The sequence below is a fragment of the Panthera uncia genome, chromosome X, assembly GCF_023721935.1.
Source record: "Panthera uncia isolate 11264 chromosome X, Puncia_PCG_1.0, whole genome shotgun sequence".
Classification (NCBI taxonomy): Eukaryota; Metazoa; Chordata; class Mammalia; order Carnivora; family Felidae; genus Panthera; species Panthera uncia.
Genome location: NC_064817.1, coordinates 84,435,162 through 84,455,622, shown reverse-complemented (window position 1 = coordinate 84,455,622; position 20,461 = coordinate 84,435,162). Strand labels below are relative to the sequence as shown.

The following is a 20,461-nucleotide window of genomic DNA, read 5'->3' as shown; positions in this document are numbered from 1 at the left end:
GGGGGGGGAGGGGCACCTGCAACCCTGCCCCTTGCCCTCCCCTCCCCCACACAACGGTCACCTCACAAACCCCAACGATCTGAAGAAGGAAGGCCCAAGCCCTATTGCCCACTGTCAAGTTGTACGTTGGAGTCTCTTTTGGGCTGTACTGGACACTGGTCGCCCCAACCCTCAGGCCCAATGGGTGAGATCACCCTACTGAGATCTGCTGTCCCATTTCAGTCAACCTGGTGCTACCATTTGATTCCGATGTTTGTGTGATTATTCATGGCTACCTCAGAAAGACCCACTGGGCTACTGCTTCCTTAGACCACTGGCTTTCCTCACTGCCTTGATCAGAAAGGTCTTTGTAATAGCTGGTAAGTCATTTCTTTATGTCCAGAGAGCACCATGCATTATTTGGCTTAAACCAGAACACAGTGTTTCCACATTAAAAACAAGAATCCTCTGGCTGAATGTTCATGGATGGCTCAAGCCTGCATGGGGCAAGCTCTCACTCTTCAAGGACATGCACTGTGTCTAGGCAGGCAGCAGACCTGGAATGGGGTGCCAGCCAGTAGCCTGGGGTGAGCTTTGCCTCCTTGGAGAGTGAGCACAACTGGGCCCCATAATGCTTAGAAGGGGAGCTCATTAACTTCATAGGGTCCTAGACAAATCACTTCCTCCTTGCTGGCTCCCTCCCTGGCCAGAGACCTAGGACTTGGCCTGGTCCAGAGTAGAGCAGAGGATGCCCCAAATGCAGCCAGGCCCATCAAGGGAAATGAGAACCACAGCCCTTTCTCCCAGGCTGGGGTTAGAGAGGTAGATGGGTAAGGAGGTGTGAATTTTGCTTTTGACTCCAGGAACAAAAAGGCAAATCCCTTGGCCCAATTGCTCAGAAGTCCCTGTTTATTTCAAATGCCATCCAGATGTGTGCAATGTGGCAGATCGAAGATCCGGTGTGTTGGGTCCTTTGCGCTTTGAGGCTGTTGTTAGAGACTTTCCATTAAAATGTCCATCCAACTGCTCTTTCACAGGTAGCCTGTTAAACAATTTTAATATGGTTTTAAACCTCATAAAAATCTAGCACACTCCTCTCTTTAGCAGTTGGCAGACCTGAAGAAAACCTGAGTTGACTATAAAGTGTATTGTATTCTATTCAGGGGATGTGTTTTCACCATTTCCTCTATCACTTTCCCAGAATACTTAGCTATGTTGACATGAGGTGATTCCTTCCAGCTGATTCTGTTTCCTTAAATATTATGTAAACTGTGCCAACACAGACCAAGCATAATCAGTATAATCTGTGTTATTGTTACTTTCACCTCCTATCTCAGTAATAAGCATGGTGCCAGCCTTGTACATTGCAAATAAAAGGAATTAAATATCAACATTTGACTCTTTTGACATTCTTTGATGAAAACTTTTCTAAAGTCCATCTCACTACAATTTGTGAACCCCACCCCCGCACCACCCTGAGCCTATTAATGCAAGCTGAGCTTTACAAGAAAACACTGAGGCAGGAAAAATACAATTAAAGTCAAATGGCAGAAGGCAACCAATCTACAACTTGTTTCAAAATATGCCTATAACTGTTTTTAGCCCTATCCAGGCTAGAGTTCAAGAAATGGGTTTTTATACTCTGGGTCTACAGGATCCTTTATAGACAAATCAAAAGTAGAGAAACAAGGTTGTTGAAACCAAATATAAGACATATATGCATATATTTGTATATGCAGAATATAGATATTCTGGACCAATAAACAAGAAAGTAACGACACTGGGAGCATTCAGGAAGGGAACCGACCTGTGGGAGACACAGACATTTCACTGCAAACCATTTTGCACCTTTTGAATTTTGAACCACTGTAATATACTGCCTACTGGGAAAAAAAAGAATAAAATGGAATTTAAGGAAACAAATGTTCTAATGTTCCTAAATATACAAGCAAAACAAAGCAAACTTGGGTTTTGTGCGAGCTTTCAAGCTGTGTTGCTGGCCTTCCTTGGGGACTTGGTGGAGGAGGGAGGTGAAATGCACACAAGTTAACAGGTAAGGAGAGGAAAATGGGAAGACACCACTTGGACTTGAGGTATATCCACACAAAAGAGTGTTTAGCAAAGCCAATTTGACGAAAAGATTTTAAGATTTACTCTGTTGCTCATCCTGAAGTGGTTTGGAATGGCATCTGATGTACTTAAGATTAAATGTCACCACATGAATAATTTTTTTCTAATTATGACTGCCAACCAAAGTGGAGTCTAATTCAGACACAATTTTTTATTTCCCCCAAATCAACATTTAAGTCAGTGACTGGCAAACTATACAGCTTGCAGGCCAAATCCAGCTCGCCACCTGTTTTTGTAAATAAAGTTTTATTGGCTTACAGCCAGGTTCATTTGTGTGCACGCTGTCTATGGCTACTTTTGCACCTCAACAGCAGAGCTGAGTAGCTGTGACAGAGGCCACGTGGCCTGCAAAGCCCAAAATGTTTACTATTTGGCCCTTCACAGAAAGTTTGCCAACCCCTGATTTAAGCGATCATGATTTGATTTAAGGATAGGGTGACATCTGACAAAAACATCAGTAAGGACGGTGACAGTAACCCATCAAATGGTGAGGTTCCCTCAAATAGGAAGGAGGCCAATGAGTGCACATTTGATATAGTTTCTTTGACACATTTTTGATGTAAATTATAATTATTTAAAATACATATTCAAATAATTTAACAAGAACTTTCTCTCCCTGATGCAATCACTTTATTATTAGAGAAAGAGAATAGATTAGATTGCTTCTTAGTATTTAGCTCCAAAGAGGTCACACCTGAAAGGGTGAAGAAGCACAGGGTAACCATCTCTCCTCTGCTGGTGCTGGAAGCAAGATGGGAGCTGCTGTCTGACCTCCACCTTCTCGTTTCAGTAGCTGAAGACTTGCGGTGGCCAGGTAAGACAAGCTGGGAAGCAAGGGACAGCTCCTAATTCTTTCTGCTCCTACATTCCATGATTGTTCTAGTTCATTCTGGGGAAGGGTTGCTGTTGTTTGTTTTCTGAGAAATGGTGATTGGCTCAGTCATGATTGCTATCAAGTTTGTATGCTGTTGGCATATCAGGCACTTGCTGACTAGAAAAGTGTTATGTAAGGGCTTCGTGTTCTTCTGGTGCCAGGTGGAAGACAGATCACCAAGATGAGGTTCCATTATTCTATACACTCAGAATTTCGAAATCTTCCTCCAGGTCAGACTCCTCTAGTTGCTCAGTAGAGTCGATGAATTCTATCAGGATATGGAAATGAAAAAGAAGAAAGCTTGACACTTAGGTTGGAGTGGTCCATATGGTACTCAGTAGTTAAGACTGGGCATGTTTTAATTTTTTTAAAGTTATTTATTTATTTATTTTAAGAGAGACAGAGAGAGACAGAGAGAGAGAGAGAGAACAAACACAAGTCGGGGAGGGACAGAGGGAGAGAGACAGAGAGAATTCCAAGCAGGCTTTGTACTATCAGCACAAAGCCTGATGTGGGGCTCAAACTCACAAACTGTGAGATCATGACCTGAACCGAAGTTGGATGCTCAACCGAGCCCCCCCAGATGCCCCAAGACTGTGCACGTTTTAATAATTTTGCTGCAGAAAAGCATGTGTAGAGGAGACCCACAGGTGGGGCCACTGACGAGTGCTAGAAATTCTTTCTAAAGAAGCTAAATAATGGAACTTGTTACCTAGTCTTATTCACAGTGATGAGGATGAGACTCTGTAATCTTTGAGGTACCTTTCGAATCACCCATGGCCTCTGGTTTGTTTTTTGAACAGACCATGAAAGTTCTAGGCATTTTCACTTTGCAAGGAACTTTTGCATCGAGCTCATTTTCTTCCACTGCCCCTCTTGGAAATTGATAAGTATCAGTTCCTCAGTAGATTAAAATCATCATTCCTTGATCAGACCAGCTGAGTGGAAATTGTACATTCCATGGAAACATGGGCCACCATTGCTTCTGTCTCATAAAACAACTGCTACGCCTAGGTCTGCTGGCCCAAGAGCCCCGGACCAATGGCTTACCTGCCCCAGAAGTTGTCACTTCTGGCTTGGCTGGAGGAACAAAGGGAGGCCAGTGCGATGGGTGTTTCTGAACTAATTCAAACATCCTTAAATTTTCCTTTAGAATTTCCTGAGGAAACACAGCAACAGTTGTAAACACTTCAGACTTACTACATTTCTGCCCAATTGTCCATTTGTGATCCCAAACCCTATGAGAGGGACCTGGTTGTTGAAAGGTGAAAACAAAGCTGTAGCCAGCATACCCATCCTCTACTTGACCCATCCGAAGACCCAGCCCTCTTCAACTCTAGATACTGTTGGCCAGGAAGGAAGGACCATGGAGGGAGTATCTGATGGAAGGTCAGTACTCACTGCCCACAGTCCATCAGGAGGTTCAGGTCATATGCCACTTGCACGGGCCTAACTCAATATGGGGCTGACAAGTTCCTGAAGTGTTGGCTCCAAAGAAATGTGTGTTAATTACATTAAATCTGCCCCAAGAGAATACATGGTTTTGGTTTAGTTTGGTTTGGTTTTAGCCCAACACTTATGGTGTACATCCTAATTTAGATGGCATAGTCTCACAAGAGACTTTTATTTGAACTTTTTAAAAAAATGTTTTTTAACATTTATTTTATTTTTGAGAGACACAGCATGAGTGGGGAAGGAGAAACAGAGAAAGAGGGAGACATAGAATCCAAAGCAGGCTCCAGGCTCTGAGCTGTTTGTCAGCACAGAGCCCGATGCGGGGCTCCAACCCACGAACCATGAGAGATCATGACCTGAGTAAAGTTGGACGCTTAACTGACTGAGCCACCCAGGCGCCCTTCATTTGAACTTTAAATGTGGTATAAATACAGTTTTTCTGCATTCTGAAATGTTAAGCATTGCCTTTAGAAAATGATTTTCCATTATGTTTCAGCCAATTATTAACTGGGGTTTGAGATTCAGCTCGGGACATTAGTGTAAATTATTTGTTCTCTTGCGAAGATAAATCTGCTCTTACACTTGCAAGAGGCTCTGGACTCCCATCTTGTCAACTTTTTTTTTTCCAAATAGGAGAACATCATGTCTCCTGCCACCCCATCCAGGGCATTTTAAACTTCTCCCTGTGATCTCCATTCTTTCCATACGCATTTATCAATGTCACCCACATATTTGGCATGTGTTAGAAGTGAGGATGAGGTGGGCAGATAGAACGATTGGTGAGCTAGCAAAACACGATCAATACCCTTTTACACAAAATACCAAGAAGAAAGAATATCTTGCTTTGGTATTTACATATTTCTGAAAATTGTGTTTCCTTTAATGGCAGCATGCCTGTATTTTATAGAAATGAGACAGTTGAAAGACAAGCTTCCTAAACCATAATTGACTATATGAAACTGTAAACAGACCACTAAACAAATAAAAAACTTTAGTTTAGTTCCTTCAACCATTTCAGCCTTATGAATGGAATAAGGAAGAATTTAGGCTGAACTCTATGAAATCAGCATTTTTAAGTTAAACTGGTAGAATATTCATGGACTATTTCATGACTATTTCATATAACTCGTAGGCATAATGAGATGAAACATTACTTAGCTAAAAATATCACTCACTTGACATACTAAGCATATTTCAACCCAAAGTTTTTCTTTGGTTCCCCCAAGGTTCTGCATAACCCCCCACATCTCAGTTTCTCTCTTGAAATAAAGTCCTAGCAGGCTAGATTTAGGTTACTATGAGAAACGGTCTTGAAAAGGAATCCTATTGAACAATTTTGTTTTTAACACTAAGAAAAACATACATACCTTCTGAACAAGGCTACACCAGTTATCAAAGTCTTTTTCTTCTTTGCAGAAAAATCCCTTGGGGGGAAAGCAAGAGAACACAACTTAGAACTGGGCAGGTGCACTAAGTCAGGCCCTATGCACTGCAAGATGGAGCCACTGGCCCAAAGCTGTGATATGGGCCACTCTCTATAGATGTGTCTTCTGGCAATAATGAAAAATACTGGCAGAATTTCTCTCTCTCCTAGGTCATTGCCTCACCTGGACACACACATTGACTTGTTCATTCCATCTCTCCCTCTCCATCTTTATCTCTTTCTCTCCCTCCCTCACTCTCTCCCTCCCTCTCCCTCTTTCCCTGTCCTTGGCCTTCCCCATCCATCTCCCCTCATACTATGAGACACAGTAACTTGAAGGCCAATCTCCAGAGCATGGGGTTAATTCCATCACATTCAGTGCACAGACACATCCATAAAGAACAGTCAACTAAACCAACAGATAAGCCAAAGAGTACTTTTAGCTAGAGGCGGTACTTAATAAGATGGCTTTCACCTTAAGGAAATTATCTATTAGAACAAAGGGGACCATGAATCTCCTTCCCCATCCTCAGAGCCATCCTTCCAGGGGGGAAACCCTGCAACTTCCTGGATTGTGTGTCCAGAGAAATCAGCACTAGGCACCCAGAAGTGCCCCTGGGTGCCCTCTTATCCCTCCCTCCCTCTGTATGTCCTACCTTATTCCCTGTGCCTGTGTGGCAATAATTAGACGGCAAGAAGTAAAAGGGGAATGACTGTAACACTAATAATAACTATTTACAGAATGCTTACAATGTGCCCGCCACTGCACTGAGTGCCTAATGCACAGTATACGTCATACGACCCTACGGTGAAGGAACTATTGTTTTGCTCATTTTAGGGATGAGAAGACTGAGGCTTAGAAAAGTTAAGGGACTCCCACTAAGTCCATAGCTAGTAAGTGGCAGGGCCTGGATTCCAACTCGAGTAGTTGTCTTCAAGGTCCACCCCCTCCCCACAATACTATGCTACCCCTTGTAGGGGTTGGTGACTGAACACACTCTTGCCGCCCTACCTAGCAACATGGATGACCCTCAAGGAACCAATCTGTAATAGGGTGCTGTTGTATACCCACCAATGCTACGGAAGGATCCAAGTTCAAGATGTTCATTCGCTGAGGGGATTGCAGGCAATGGAAAGTCTGGTCATCAACTGTTCCATTTTCCTCGGTGTTAACAAAAGTCTGGGTTGTGTGAGGGTCCAAGAAAATGAGCTCATCACCTGTTTAGAATGAGATATGCTTAATCTAGAAAGAACCACTGGCCCTGGCCTCACTGCTGCCCTTGGGAGAGGCACTCTGGTTTTCTAAACCCGTCCCTTGGTGACAATGAGAATGAGGTGACAGAAAGCCCGAACGTGGGTGATCATGCTTGAAGGAAGCCAAGTCCAATCATTTGATGAGAAGACTTGCCCTAGCATTTGTATCTCCTTAAGGTCAAAGACTGGAAATGGAGAGTGACAGGTTTGAGAAATGGTTTGAGGAATGAGAGACCACAGATGACATGGCAGGCTCTGTGAGCAGCAGTAGCAAAGAGGCAGTAGGTAGGATCACCAGGGCATGAGCCCAGGTGCCATTAGGGGGAGCTTCCTGCCTCTTTCAACATGGAAAAGCATCTCACTCCACACCATCAGTGCTCAGACCTCCAGTCAGAGAGCCCATCTGGTAAGAAAAAAGGCCTTGGCCTTCAAAAGAAATGGGAATGCGGACTCTGCAATGGATAGGATACCAGGGCTCTGACTTCTGGTCTTGATTTAGCTAGCAAATTAGTCAACGTTAGCAAGTTAGTAATTCCTGTTGGAAAGTACTGCCTTGGGCTCCTTAACATCAGTACACATACGCCTCCCTGGGAGAATTCACTTCAACATGTTCAATCTTTACAAATGAGAGGAAAGCTACATTTTGTCAAATTGAAAAGGCCTAGTCCAATGATGACCCTGGAGGAGTCTGAGATAATAAAAGCTCTACTTTGATATTCAAGGGGCTGAGAGTCCCTCTAATGCTCATCAGAGGCAGGCTGAGCTGCCAAAAGTTCCTAAGGTGGAACCCCAACCTCACTGTCCAGGCCTCAGGGCCATGTGGGCTTCTGTGTAATAGACTGGGTTAGGCAACCAGAGAGAGATCTACCTGAGGCTGGAGGGCATGGTAGGGAGAGATGCCCCAAAGAATCTCCCTGGAATGGCACCCAGGGCTGTGTTGGGCCCCATCTAAGTACTTCTGTTGGCAAAGAATGTGTTTCTGATGTCTGATGAGTAGCTTAACTTGTCTGTGTCACAGACCAAGGGCAAACCATTCAATTCAATTGGTCTTAAATTCTCTTGTTTTTAAACTGGGGTTACTAGGCCTGTTCCAGTTACCTCACAGGGCATTATAAGAACCAGAAGGTTTCTTTTCTGTGAAATGCTTAAAACACAATACAAATACAAGGTGGCCACTGAAGTATCTCGCTTTGACTCAAAAGTATTTCCCTACAAATACATGTTTAAGAGTACATGAAAATCAATGCCCCCATATGACTTGTTTTATGAAAGTCAAGGTACATACATATGCCCCCTAGACCACAGGTGGGTGAGATTAGTTATATCAAAAAAGCATGAAGTCACAAAGAAAAGCAACAACCAGAATGTTTAGAAGGAAGCCTACTTATGACAACAGAAAAGTAAGAAGAAAAGGAAGTTCTGCACAATAAAATAGAGATCCAGAACATGGTTAGAATCAAGCATCCTACCAGGGCGTTTCAAGTTAAGATGCTGGGAATAATAAGAGCATCCTCTCTGATTCTGGCCTTGTGTGTGTGCGTGCGTGTGTGTGTGTGTGTGTGTGTGTGTGTGTGTGTGTGTGATGGAGCTTGGCAGGCTGCACTGTTCCTTAGAGTGCTTAAAAGAGATACAGGAGAATATCTAAGAAGCCCTAGAAGTGATGTGAGGACTAAATCAAGGTCTCTAAAGAGGCTCAAGTGTAAGAGGCAGTCTGGTCAACCATCTGCAGACACAGGGCTCACACTATGCATCTCAGGTGACAACCTTTCTTTACCCAAGTACAGGGGACAAACATCTCCTGTCTAAGCAGGCAAAATTGGAAAGCCAGAGTCTCATCCTGGCCTTAGTGTCCACATTGAGAGCTTTCCCCAGCTTCCCACCAAGAAAGAGGGCCCTCAGGAAGCAATGTGGCATGGTAAACAGGGATGGCCAAATCGGGATTATATCCTGGCTTTGCTACTTTCTAGCTGGGTGGCCTTGAGGAAACAATCCCTCTAACTCTTAGTCTCACTATAATAACAAGCTCTAACTCACAGGGGTATTATGCTATCTATATCTATACATCTCTATATAGGACTATCTATATCTATACATCTCTATATAGGACTATATATGTATATGTTCTCTATCTATCTACCTACCTACCTACCTACCTTCCTACCTACATGGGGAGTGGTACTTGGCGGGGTCTCTGACACAAGACAGCTGTTCAGAAAATGGCAGGTCTCATCTGTTCCCTCCTTTCAGGCATTTTACAATCTGGAACCCCAACCGAATACAGTAAGGGGATAAGGCAGAAAAGGGGATTTAGGGGGACTTTGGAGCCTCCAATGAAGGTGAAGCAAAGAGTTTATGAAAGCCAATGGGCAAATGGGTACTATGTAAACCTCTCTCTGGGGAACTAAAGATTGCCGTCACCCCTTTCACGAGTAGTCAACCCTCACAAGTCACCCTGACCCAGTGGGCTTATGAAACAAAAGGGATATGCCAGCTTGGCAAATTCTCTCTGGGTAACTTGAGGAAAGCGAGGCCAGGGTACCTGGGAATCCCATACACTCTCCATTGAGCCCCCTCCAAAATTATTTCGCATCTGTTTCAGCCTTGTGCTCAAGTACCAAAATACAGGAAATTGACTTTTTTACAACATTGTATTTGACAGGATCCCAAAAATTTAGAAGCAGAGGCTGTCTAAATTTATATAACTCCAAATACTGGATTTTGTACTTGGAGAAAGAAATGAAATGCCTCCATGGTTTGCAAATTTTCCATCAAGCTGTAGTTTTGGGGCTCAACCAATAGATGGCAGCAATAGAGAGCTCAGGCAACTGTGTAGACAGCCTCAAAGAGAAGAAAGAGTAAGCAAAGACCAGACCAGTTGGGGGGTCAGGAAGGGTGGGGCTATCTTTTACTGAGTGCATACTGCATGCTTGGCTATTTGCTGAGTGCTCCCCTGTGAGGTGACAACACGGAGAGTTAAGGGGTAGGCCTATTTTCTTTTTTGTTTTTCTTAAAAAAATTTTTTTTTGCTGTTTTATTTATGAGAGACAGAGAGACTAAGTGCGAGTGGAGGAGGGACAGAGAGAGAGAGAGAGGGAGGGAGACACAGAATCCAAAGCAGGCTCTAGGCTCTGAGCTGTCAGCACAGAGCCCGACTCAGGACTCGAACTCATGACTTGTGAGATCATGACCTGAGCTGAAGTCGGATGCTCAACCGACTAAGCCACCCAGGCACCCCTCTTTTTTGTTTTTTAAAGTAAGTTCTACGCCCAACATGGGGCTCGAACTCACAACCCTGAGATCAAGAGTCACATGCTCTACCAACTGAGCCAGCCAGGGGCCCCAGCCCTATTTTCCATTAGAGGAAACTGAGACTGAAGAGTCGATATTTGTTTCCTGCTGTCACACAGCTGATAACTGGGAGACTGCATATGAGGCCAGGTATGTCTGTTTCCACCCCCTCCTCACCTCCCTGAATCTCCAAGGAGTTGGGGGGGGAGGGTGGCCAAGCCCATTTCACCCTCTCCTCTGCACATCCCTTGTGCCTTTCCCCAGGTCTGCTCTGGCTCGCTCTTGCCTAACTAAGGCTCTCCCTTGTAATCTAAGCTCATGTTCCTCGAAGCCCAGTTTCATGCCACATCGCCCCCTTCCCTGTGCCCTTCAGCACTAACCAGGGGTCTAGGCCCTTGGTACTCAACGTGCAGTGTGTACACCAGCAGCCACAGGACCACCTAGTTAGAAATGTAGACTCTCAGGGCCCACCCTGGACCTGCTGAACGTGCATTTTAAATAGGCTCTCAGGGGGCGCCTGGGTGGCTCATTCGGTTAAGTGTCTGACTTCGGCTCAGGTCATGATCTCACGGTCCGTGAGTTCGAGCCCTGCATCAGGCTCTATGCTGACAGCTCAGAGCCTGGAGCCTGCTTCAGATTCTGTGTTTCCCTCTCTCTCTGACGCTCCCCCGTTCATGCTCTGTCTCTCTCTCTCTCTAAAATAAATAAACATTAAAAAAATTTAAATAGGCTCTCAGGGTGATTTGCATGCACATTAAAGTTTGAGAAGAACTGGGCTAGCTCACCTTGTGTGCCATGGGCCTTAAATGACTCTGACCACAGCTAGTGAGTAAGGCAGCTAGATTTCCAGAGGCATCGACCTAGGCAAGGGATCCTGGGCTGCTTGTTAGCATCTGCATTAGGAAGTTAGTGGTTTTAAGGCTTAGCCCCTGTTATCAGAAACAGGATAGCTCTGTCTTTGCCTCCTCTCACGTCTACCCAGTCATGGCTCTGAACAAGGAGGCAGCAGGCCCAGCTGCAAGGAAGTCAGAAGGTGGCTCCTAGCACGAATGCCCAAGTCCCTAAAAGAGGGGGATCGACAATGCCAGGGGAGTGAAACCCTGCCACCCTGGACCCCATAGAAAGGAGACAGAGATGCTGAGATAATGCTGTGACCTTGGGGTGGTCCAGTGGGAAAGCAGCTATAGAACCATCTTATCAAGAGGCAAGGAAGTGGGACACTGAAGGAGGGGATCCACTCTCCAGCAGACACAGAGAAGTGTTACTCTCCACAGATCAGGCCAGAGACAGAATGAGCTGGCCAGAGGCCACAGCATGTCTGGGCTAGAAGAGGGCCCCCTAACTGGAATTGCCTGGTCTCACGTGCAAACCTTCTGCCCACCCTCCCCTGGCCCATAACGACTTACTTGTGATTCCTCTTTTCTTACCTAAGAATCCTATGAAATAATAGGCGTTATTTGGTTTTCCTCCTAAGGCACCTAAAGACTGGGGCATCTTAAAACACTCCTAGAGGGAAAGAGAGTGCAAGATTCTCAACTCACTTGTGGACTGCTGCTCACGGATCTCTGTGCTTACATGGCGGTGTGATGGGCGGGCGGCACTGGGCCTGGGAAACGGGGTGACTTACTTTGAACGCATCGACATAGACAGGATTGATTTGGTTTATGCCCAGGCGAAGGGGCACAATAAGCAGCAGGGGTTTCCAGGCTGGGCAGCAGGCAAAGGTGCCCCTACTCTGATTCGAAGCATTCAGAGTGCCAGGGGGGCTCTCACCAACTGTGTCAGCACTTGAGGGAAGGACGCAGCACATTTTTTCTGGAAGCGGAAGACAAGAGAGCTGGGTGAGTAAGGGGTATCCGGTCATATGAGATACACCAAGGGCAAAACTAAGGGCAACCTCACATGACATCTGCCTGGGAAGCCCTCCCATCTGCCACTGAGGCCCAGCTTGCCCCGCCTTGCCCCACAGGAAGCCCAGACCACTTCTCCAGACCTTACTCCTCTTCCTTCTGGCAACCAGGCACTCACTTACCTCCTGCCAGATATTAGGGGCTCATTGAAAAAAAAAATCTGATTTCTAGACTAGTTTTTCTGCCTTTGAGACAGGGACTGTATCTTTGGTTTCTCTAACCCCATGGCAGAAAGCACAGGGCTGGGGCAAATGGGGACCTCCACAGAAGAGCTGTTGGGTTTAACTGATTATCTATACTTTGAGTATCCTGCAGGGAAAGGGTTTGATAGCTCACTTAGGGTCAGAAAAGACCCTCATTGTTTTCTTCCTTTCAGAAAGCTGAAAGGAAAGAGAAGAAAAGGCATAGCGAATGATTAACCAGAGTCCTGTGCCCTCCCCCCAAGCTTCCCTGCTTTAGTGGAGCAGGCCAGAGAGTCAGTGCCTGTCTGTCAGTCTGTCTGTCTGTTGTCCCTCTCTCTCCCTCTCCCCCACCCACCCCCACACTTTCTGAATGTTGAGGAAGGATCTCAACCACCCACCACCTGGGAAGGTAGACAGGCTAGGGACTCACTGATATCTTCAATGACCACTGTGTTATCCATTGAAACATAAACAGCCAAGGAATTCCATTCGTCAAATAAAGCAAGTTTTCTGCAAAGTAACACACAATGAAGTAAAAATGGGGGAAGATGGCAACAATAGCAGGAAGCAGTACAATATATGCCCACTGTTCCTAAAGTCACCAAATGCTGAGCCACAGAGAAGTTAGGGTTCAGGTCAGCTCTGGCTCCCCTGACCGAGAGCTCTGGAACATTCCATGTCCAGGGACCTTGAGAATGCCACAGAGTCACTGTTTTAGAATGCCGAAAAAAAAGTCCTGCTTTACAAAATGGAAAAGTCTACCTCACAAAGTGACTCCTGTCAGGCAAAAGAGAAAAGATGTCAACGTATCTGCTCCCAGAGATTTTGTTTTCTTAAACAAAACACATTCTGACTTACTGCTTTTTTCAAAAAAAGGTAACTGTCATGAAGTTATAAATATAAATATAAAATATAAAATATAAATACATACATATGTTTGGGAGCACAGATAATGTTGAGGATAAGGCTAAGGAAAATGCAGAGAGAGAGAGAGAGAGAAATATCTCTTACACCCCTCCCCATGTGCAGTGCAAATGCTGTTCAAGAGACGTAGGCTGCATATGGCCTTGGTGTGGGGCCTCTCTGGTCAACAGCTGAACAGAGAGAGAGCATGCTGAATTGTATAACTTTGGAGGAGGTTAGAAAGAAAACCCCTTCAACACAAGGATTATCTGAGGTCTGAGTAAAGCACCATTGCCGGGGCACCTGGGTGGCTCAGTTGGTTAAGCATCCGACTTTGGCTCAGGTCATGATCTCACCATTCATGAGTTCAAACCCTGTGTTGGGCTCTGTGCTGACAGCTCACAGCCTGGAACCTGCTTCAGATTCTGTGTCTCTCTCCCTCTGTCTCTGCCCTTCCCTTACTCACACACTCTTTCTCAAAAATAAATAAAAACATTTAAAAAAAAAAAACAAAAGAAAAAGTAAAAAAAAGATTAAAAAAAATAAAAAATAAAGCACCATGGCCATTTCTCTCTTATGTTTCCCTCTTACCAGTCTGAAAGAAGGTGTATTTAACCTGGCTACTTCTGGAATTCTTGAGTAAATCACAGCCTCACTGGATAAAACAAAATATATATATATATATATATATATATATATATATATATATATGATTTTCCTAACCAAAGTAGCTCCCAGGAAGAGGTTAATTACCATTACACTTTAATTTCATTCCTTGTAATGTATTACCTTTCCCTGATACACTAATACTCTGTTATTAATGATAACAATCACAGTGACTCAAAACCCACTTAGGGGTGCCTGGGTGGCTTAGTCGATTGAGCGTCTGACTCTTGATTTCAGCGCACATAATGATCCCTGGGTCGTGGGATCAAGCCCTGTGTCAGACTCCGCACTAAGCATGCATCCTGCTTAAGATTCTCTTCCTCCCTCCCTCCCTCCCTCCCTCCCTCTCTCTCTCTGCCCCTCCCCCACCAAAAACAAGCCACTTAAATTCTTTATAAAAGGTATGTTTCCATTTGCTTATTGTTGAGAACTTCAAAATTTAGAAGAAAGAAGCAGATTCTGAAGGACATCATGTAAAAACTAAACATTTCAGGCTGGGTTTGGGGCTCGGCACAGCCATTCTCATCCATCTTCTACACCTTTGACCCTGGGTTCCTACGGTGCTTCCTGAAATACTGCCAGATCTTCACTCAGCAGAATCAATGATGCCCCGCAAAGGGACTATGGACTAAGGCAAGGAAGTGGTCACAGGGGGTTTGCAGCATTAGCAAGGAATAACGCCAAAATACAGATTTTGCTTGGGTCCCCAGGAAATCCAGACTACTCCCCTCGTGAGCACATTTCCAGAGCATTCTGGTTCACGAAGACTGGCTAATAATTGAAACAGTGCCCCCTCTGTACTTTTCATGGAGCAGGTCCTGCCATCATCCTCCAGAGAGCCTGGGAATTGAAGAAGCAAGCTACGCCAAAGGATTCCAGATGGTTTCAATCTTCTGATGCCTAAATCCAGCTTCAGATTCTGGATGGCATCTCCATTCACCCGTCAAGTATCTACTGAGCACTTATGTGTGCCAGGCAGTTTTATGTGCTGGTGTTACTGTAGTGAACAAGACAAATGTAATCTCTGCCCTTGCGGAGTTTTCATTCAGTGACAGGCTGTCAGGAAGGAGAGTGACAACAGGTGAGGTGGCCTACATGTATAGGTGCTGATGCCACCCATCCCATTCACTTCTAAAATGTTCATCTTAGATTCTCCACCTTGCCTCTTGGTATTGGCAGTAAATTCTGCGATTTAACAGAGCAACTGCACAAGTACCATGCTGGGGTACCTGGAGTCTGCCAAGACATGACAAACTGATCCCAAGACTCCCTTGGGGTTTGTCTCCTCCCACAGGTGTTGAGTTCCTTGAGGCAAGAACTGTGTCTAGTTTATTTCTGTATACCCAGCACTTTGCACAGCACAGCCACTCAGTAAATGTTGAATGGATGGGGCGCCTGGCTGGCTCAGTTGGTTTAGCATCTGACTTTGGCTCAGGTCATGATCTCACGGTTTGTGGGTTCAAGCCCTGCATCAGGCTCTGTGCAGACAGCTCAGGGCCTGGAGACTGCTTCTGATTCTGTGTCTCCCCCTCTCTCTGCCCCTCTCCCGCTTGTGCTCTGTCTCTCTGTCTCTGTCTCTGTCTCAAAAGTAAATAAACATTAAAAAATTTTACATCTTGAATGAATGAATGAATGAATGAGGTTTTTTTATACTATACAGAGTGGGAGTCCTTGTCTTTCCTAAGCTAGCTCAGCCTCCGCCACTTACTATTTAGCCTTTTGGCTTCAAAGTAACCCTCAGGCTGATGGTTCCCTGGAAGGTGAACACCAACCTGCAGAGGGAACAGATACTGAATGAGTCCTGAGATGCCTCCCTCTATACCGGCACCAGTGACTACGACTCTGAAATATGAAAACAGATGTCTTCATCTGAGTGAAGATCCGGCACACTTCAAAGAACTGTCTGGGCAAAATAGTGCAGATGTCTGGTGGCTTAGTGGGATGGCAGGAATAGTTAGATTGATGGGACACTGAGTTGGCAGAAGAAGGAGGCATAGGAGAGAGTACGATAAGGCAGATGCCAGACTCTTTTACTTACTTTAACACCTGTGCAACTGTATTTGGTCCAAACCATTCGCCAATTGATTTCCCTTCTCCTACACCCATTTGTGCTGTTTTTATGTGGAAAAAAAAAGATGTTAGCAAAAGTTCTTCTAGCATACCACAAACTCCTATTTTTTTTTCATAAATAATTAAGCAGATGGACAACTTAGCAGAGCCACATATAAGGCAGGGGGTGAAAGCAGTAGGTACAGACATTGCCATAAAACTACTGATGTAACCTTACCCATTTGATGGATAGAGTAGCAACAATCCTTTCTATCTAAGAAGCACTGTAGGATCCGTTGGTATTCTTTGGGTTGTTCTTTTTGTTTCTCCCAGTTCCAGTCTTTTTAAGAAAAAAAAAATGAGTTAAAATCATTTAAAATAACTGTTTATTTACCTCTCTGCACTCTTACTGTAACCATGGGGTTAGAGGGAAAACACACGAGTTGCATCTGGAAGGCAGGAATGATCAAGTTAGAACATTCCTAAGGAACTCCAATATTGACAACAACGGCATCTGGAGACATTACTTTCAAAGTCTCAGTGGGTGTAAAGTAAAAGCAAAACAAGACTTTAACCAAGGAATTGACTTAGCCCAAGGGCTTGAGATAGATAAATATTACATGACAACAATGTCAGGAAAGGCCTTTCTGGTCAGCTACTCAGCGAGAAGGAGCTCACTGAAAACCCAGCAGTATACCCTTAGATCACTCTGATGCCACAGTGTCTCATCTCTACACAGACAGCAACAGCTTTGGTCCCTATATTTTGGCCACACTGCCAAAAGAGTCTCAATTGCCAAAAGAGTGGGGGGTACTGCTCTTCTCACACATGACAGTGCACAGGGGAATATACACAACTTACAACTAAGGGGTTTAAAAAACAATTGCATGCTGCCATTTTTACACAACCTTGAAAACGTCCACACTGACCTTTGGAAAAACACATACCTTTGCTATCAAGCGTTCAAGGTTTCTTTATGACCAAAGCCAAAATAACGACATCTCTAGGAATCCTATCTGTGCCTTAGGCATGGCGCCCCCAAATGCTGCAGGGGCTATTTATCCCTCCCAAAGGACACCCACAAAAATTCTCCATAATCGCCACTGTGGAGGGGATGCGCTTCTCCCCTTCCCTCAGCTTTAGGAACTCTGTGTAACGGGACAGACCTCCGGGGCTCCGTTTGCTTCCAAGACACAAATTTCTCTCCCAAAAGTTCGAGGGAGATTTTAACCTCACAGCTGAAGTATACTTGAAGCCAAAGGCCATTACCTCCAGAGTCTTCTGTTCTCTTTGCTTCCAGTGGATCTGAAATCAAACTTTTAAACTTTGTGGCCAGCATAGTCTTCAGAGAGTGAACCACATCCAGGTTGATTTTTTTTTTTTTCATTTGCTACTGAATTGTCCAAGTCTGGGGAAATCCTGAGTAGCTGGCTGCTAAGTACCGCTAAATGTTGACTGATGATAGCGATGAGTAGGTGAATACTTAATTATAGAGTAACTGAATAGGAAGCACTCCAAAATACTTCTTTACGAAACTACATCTTCAAGGGGCGCCTGGGAGGTTCAGTCGGTTGAACGTCCGACTTTGGCTCAGGTCATCATCTTGTAGTCCATGGGTTTGAGCTCTGCATCGGACTCTCTGCTGACAGCTCAGAGCCTGGAGCCTGCTTTGGATTCTGTGTCTCCCTTTCTCTCTGCTCCCCCCCGCTCTCTCTCTCTCTCTCTCTCTTTCTCTCTCTCTCTAAAAATAAAAATAAACATTAAAAAAATACCAAAATTACATCTTTGAATATATCTTAGCTACAAGAGCTATTTCAAATTCTTCCTGCTATTTGCTTTTATATTAAAACGACTGAGGCTACTGACTTTGGGATTTTATGTTTTCCTCGTTTGCTTCCCACAGAATTCACTTCCAGGAAGATCATCTTGCTGTGTTTTATAAATGAGAAATTAAATAGAATGGATCTGCTCCAAGAAGTATGTGTACCGTAGAGAAATCACTGGACAATGAGTCAGAAGACCTGCCTTCTTCTATTCCCAAATCCATGCTTTCTTGCTGTTTGACTCTGGGTAAGTCCTCGTACTTCCTGAGCCTCAATTTCCTCATCTGTAAAACTGGAATTATGATACTACCTAGGAAAAGTGGGTTTAGGCTCCTCTAAACTCTGAAAATAAGGCATTAAGCCCTAAAACCTCCCCAGGCCTTTCTGCAATCCTCTCTGGTAACTGCAGCAGGGTGTGTGAGGCTGCCAGAACAGGGGGAAAGGAGTGATGTTTTCATACCTCTGAATCTCAAGGAGCAACAATGAATTCAGCCAATGAATTCATGCAGCCAATGAATTCAGCAGGCCAATCTCATCCAAGGTGTCCTTTCCCTCCCTCATCTCCATGTTAAACCAGGCCTTCACCCAAGTGCCTGAACTGGCATCCAGCCAAGGTCATCCTACAGATGCCCACAGGGAAGCACGCACATACCTTAAGAAAGCAGGAGACTCAAGGGTTCCAAGCATACCAGAAGTTTCTTAATGAATTGGCTTCCTAAGAAAGCTAAATTAAGGATTCCTTCATTGTCAAGTGGATATTCTCAGTGAACCCAAACCAAAATAGCACCAGCTCCCTCATTAGGCACTTCCTTTAGGTCACTTACATCCTCACCAGGCAGACTTTTTCAATGAGGTCAAGAAACAGATTTACCACCACACCCTTCTTCCTGCTCCCTTTGTTATCTGACCTGTTTAAGGACTCACTCGAATAATAGCGAAGATGGAAACTCTAATGACACACCTGCCTCAATGTTCAGTTCTGTCCCAGGAAAATAACTCTCTGGCTTCGTGAATCACAAGGAAATGCCAGCTGTTTCCTTCTCCTGGGAGGCTTTATTGACTTTTCGGCCCCATCACTTGAGCTGGCAGATAGCACTTTAGGACCTTCGGCTCTGTTACTGAATGCTCCTGAAGCTCGGCACCAATGCTAAAGTACCAGCAGGAAGTGCTACTGCAGAGGTCTCTGAGGCAGAACGAATTTAACTCACCCCTGCCCAAGTGTCTGCAGATAAGAGCTTGAGCCAGCATCATCTGTCCACAGCGGAGCATGCATCCCCAGCCGGCATCTGATGAAGGGCCAGTTCCCCCTGTTGGCAAAATGGATGGGAATGACTATGTGTTCCTTGGATTGCCCTTTCCTGAAACATTGGCAAATGTGGGAATCATACAAGACAGACAGAAACACAGACTCTGAAAAGAGACAAGAGATACAGCTGAATATCAAACAGGGCTTGTTATAGGATGGAACTTGCAGAGATAACACTGAGTTAGCCAAAACAGTTTCTATGACCAAAGACAAAACAAGCAAATGAACAAAACCTGCCCCTTAGGTTTTCTCCTTGGGGACTTCTAGGTATGCATGCAATTTTTTTTTTTTTGTAGATGACTTCCAGGTATGACTACCAACACTGGGCCCATGCCATGTCATTATCTGCCTAACCAAACCTGGCTTTTTGCACAGCTCACTTCTCAGGGAAGCCAGTCTTACCTTAGTTAAGGAATAAATGCTACCAAAGGCAATCATCAACATGGTCAAAGAGATCTGGGAGGCTCTTGACTGTTCTAAATATACATTATGAAGATCTCAACAGCAAGAAGGACAATGTAAAATAGAGGAAAGAGTCCCAGATTAGGCATCAGAAGAATGGTCTCTAGTTACCTGATCCAAGACTCAACTATAGACTGGGAACAACAGCACGCACCCTGCCTGTTAGTGGATATTATAAGAACTAGATGAAAAAATATCTGTGCAAGTGTTCTACAAACTCACTCAGGATGATGTAAATATCTGGTGTTATGAGCATGGCTATAATTGAAAATGCTACTAATAAATTAGAAATGTGCTACATCTTTAAAAGGCATAAAACCAGTTAATAAATGAAAGAAGACAACAGGTTCCACTTTAAGAACACTTGATGTAACTAAAATCCCACGTATGTGGCCAGGGTGAGCTCAATATCCTTTTTCAAGGTACCAGTGAAATCAGATAACTTGGATGGCAGAGGAGACATTCTGCTTTCATTGCTCTCTGTCCTCAACATGGGAGTGGAAAACTATGCTTATAAGCATGATCTCACAAGACTAACTCTAAGGAGGGTCATCAGCCATGTAAGACAAATGGGCCACAGTGGCCACCCTTTTCCTTTGGTTGTGGGGACTGAAGGAGAGTTGCTACAGAAAGATGGGGACGGTTGAGCCAACTCATAAACTGGAAGGAGAGTCCTTTGGCTCTTGCTAATGGTAGAATTATAGGACACATTAGTACAGGAGAGATGCAATGAAGACTAGATAAAGAAGAGATCATC

At 44.5% G+C, this 20,461-nt stretch overlaps 1 protein-coding gene across 1 annotated transcript in view; it reads right to left on the bottom strand.

The window, feature by feature from the left end:
• Positions 1 to 1,548: 1,548 nt before the first annotated feature.
• Positions 1,549 to 20,461, bottom strand: part of ATG4A (autophagy related 4A cysteine peptidase) — a 63,239-nt gene continuing 44,326 nt past the window's right edge. The window contains exons 4-13 of the mRNA XM_049644161.1: positions 19,145 to 19,243; positions 16,352 to 16,453; positions 16,103 to 16,175; positions 12,926 to 13,005; positions 12,031 to 12,218; positions 11,831 to 11,909; positions 6,934 to 7,079; positions 5,806 to 5,862; positions 4,034 to 4,142; positions 1,549 to 3,251 (exon numbers count right to left, since the gene is read on the bottom strand). Of these exons, the coding sequence (XP_049500118.1) occupies positions 3,181 to 3,251; positions 4,034 to 4,142; positions 5,806 to 5,862; positions 6,934 to 7,079; positions 11,831 to 11,909; positions 12,031 to 12,218; positions 12,926 to 13,005; positions 16,103 to 16,175; positions 16,352 to 16,453; positions 19,145 to 19,243 (1,004 nt within the window). The 3' untranslated portion in view covers positions 1,549 to 3,180. The remainder of the gene's footprint in view (positions 3,252 to 4,033; positions 4,143 to 5,805; positions 5,863 to 6,933; positions 7,080 to 11,830; positions 11,910 to 12,030; positions 12,219 to 12,925; positions 13,006 to 16,102; positions 16,176 to 16,351; positions 16,454 to 19,144; positions 19,244 to 20,461) is intronic.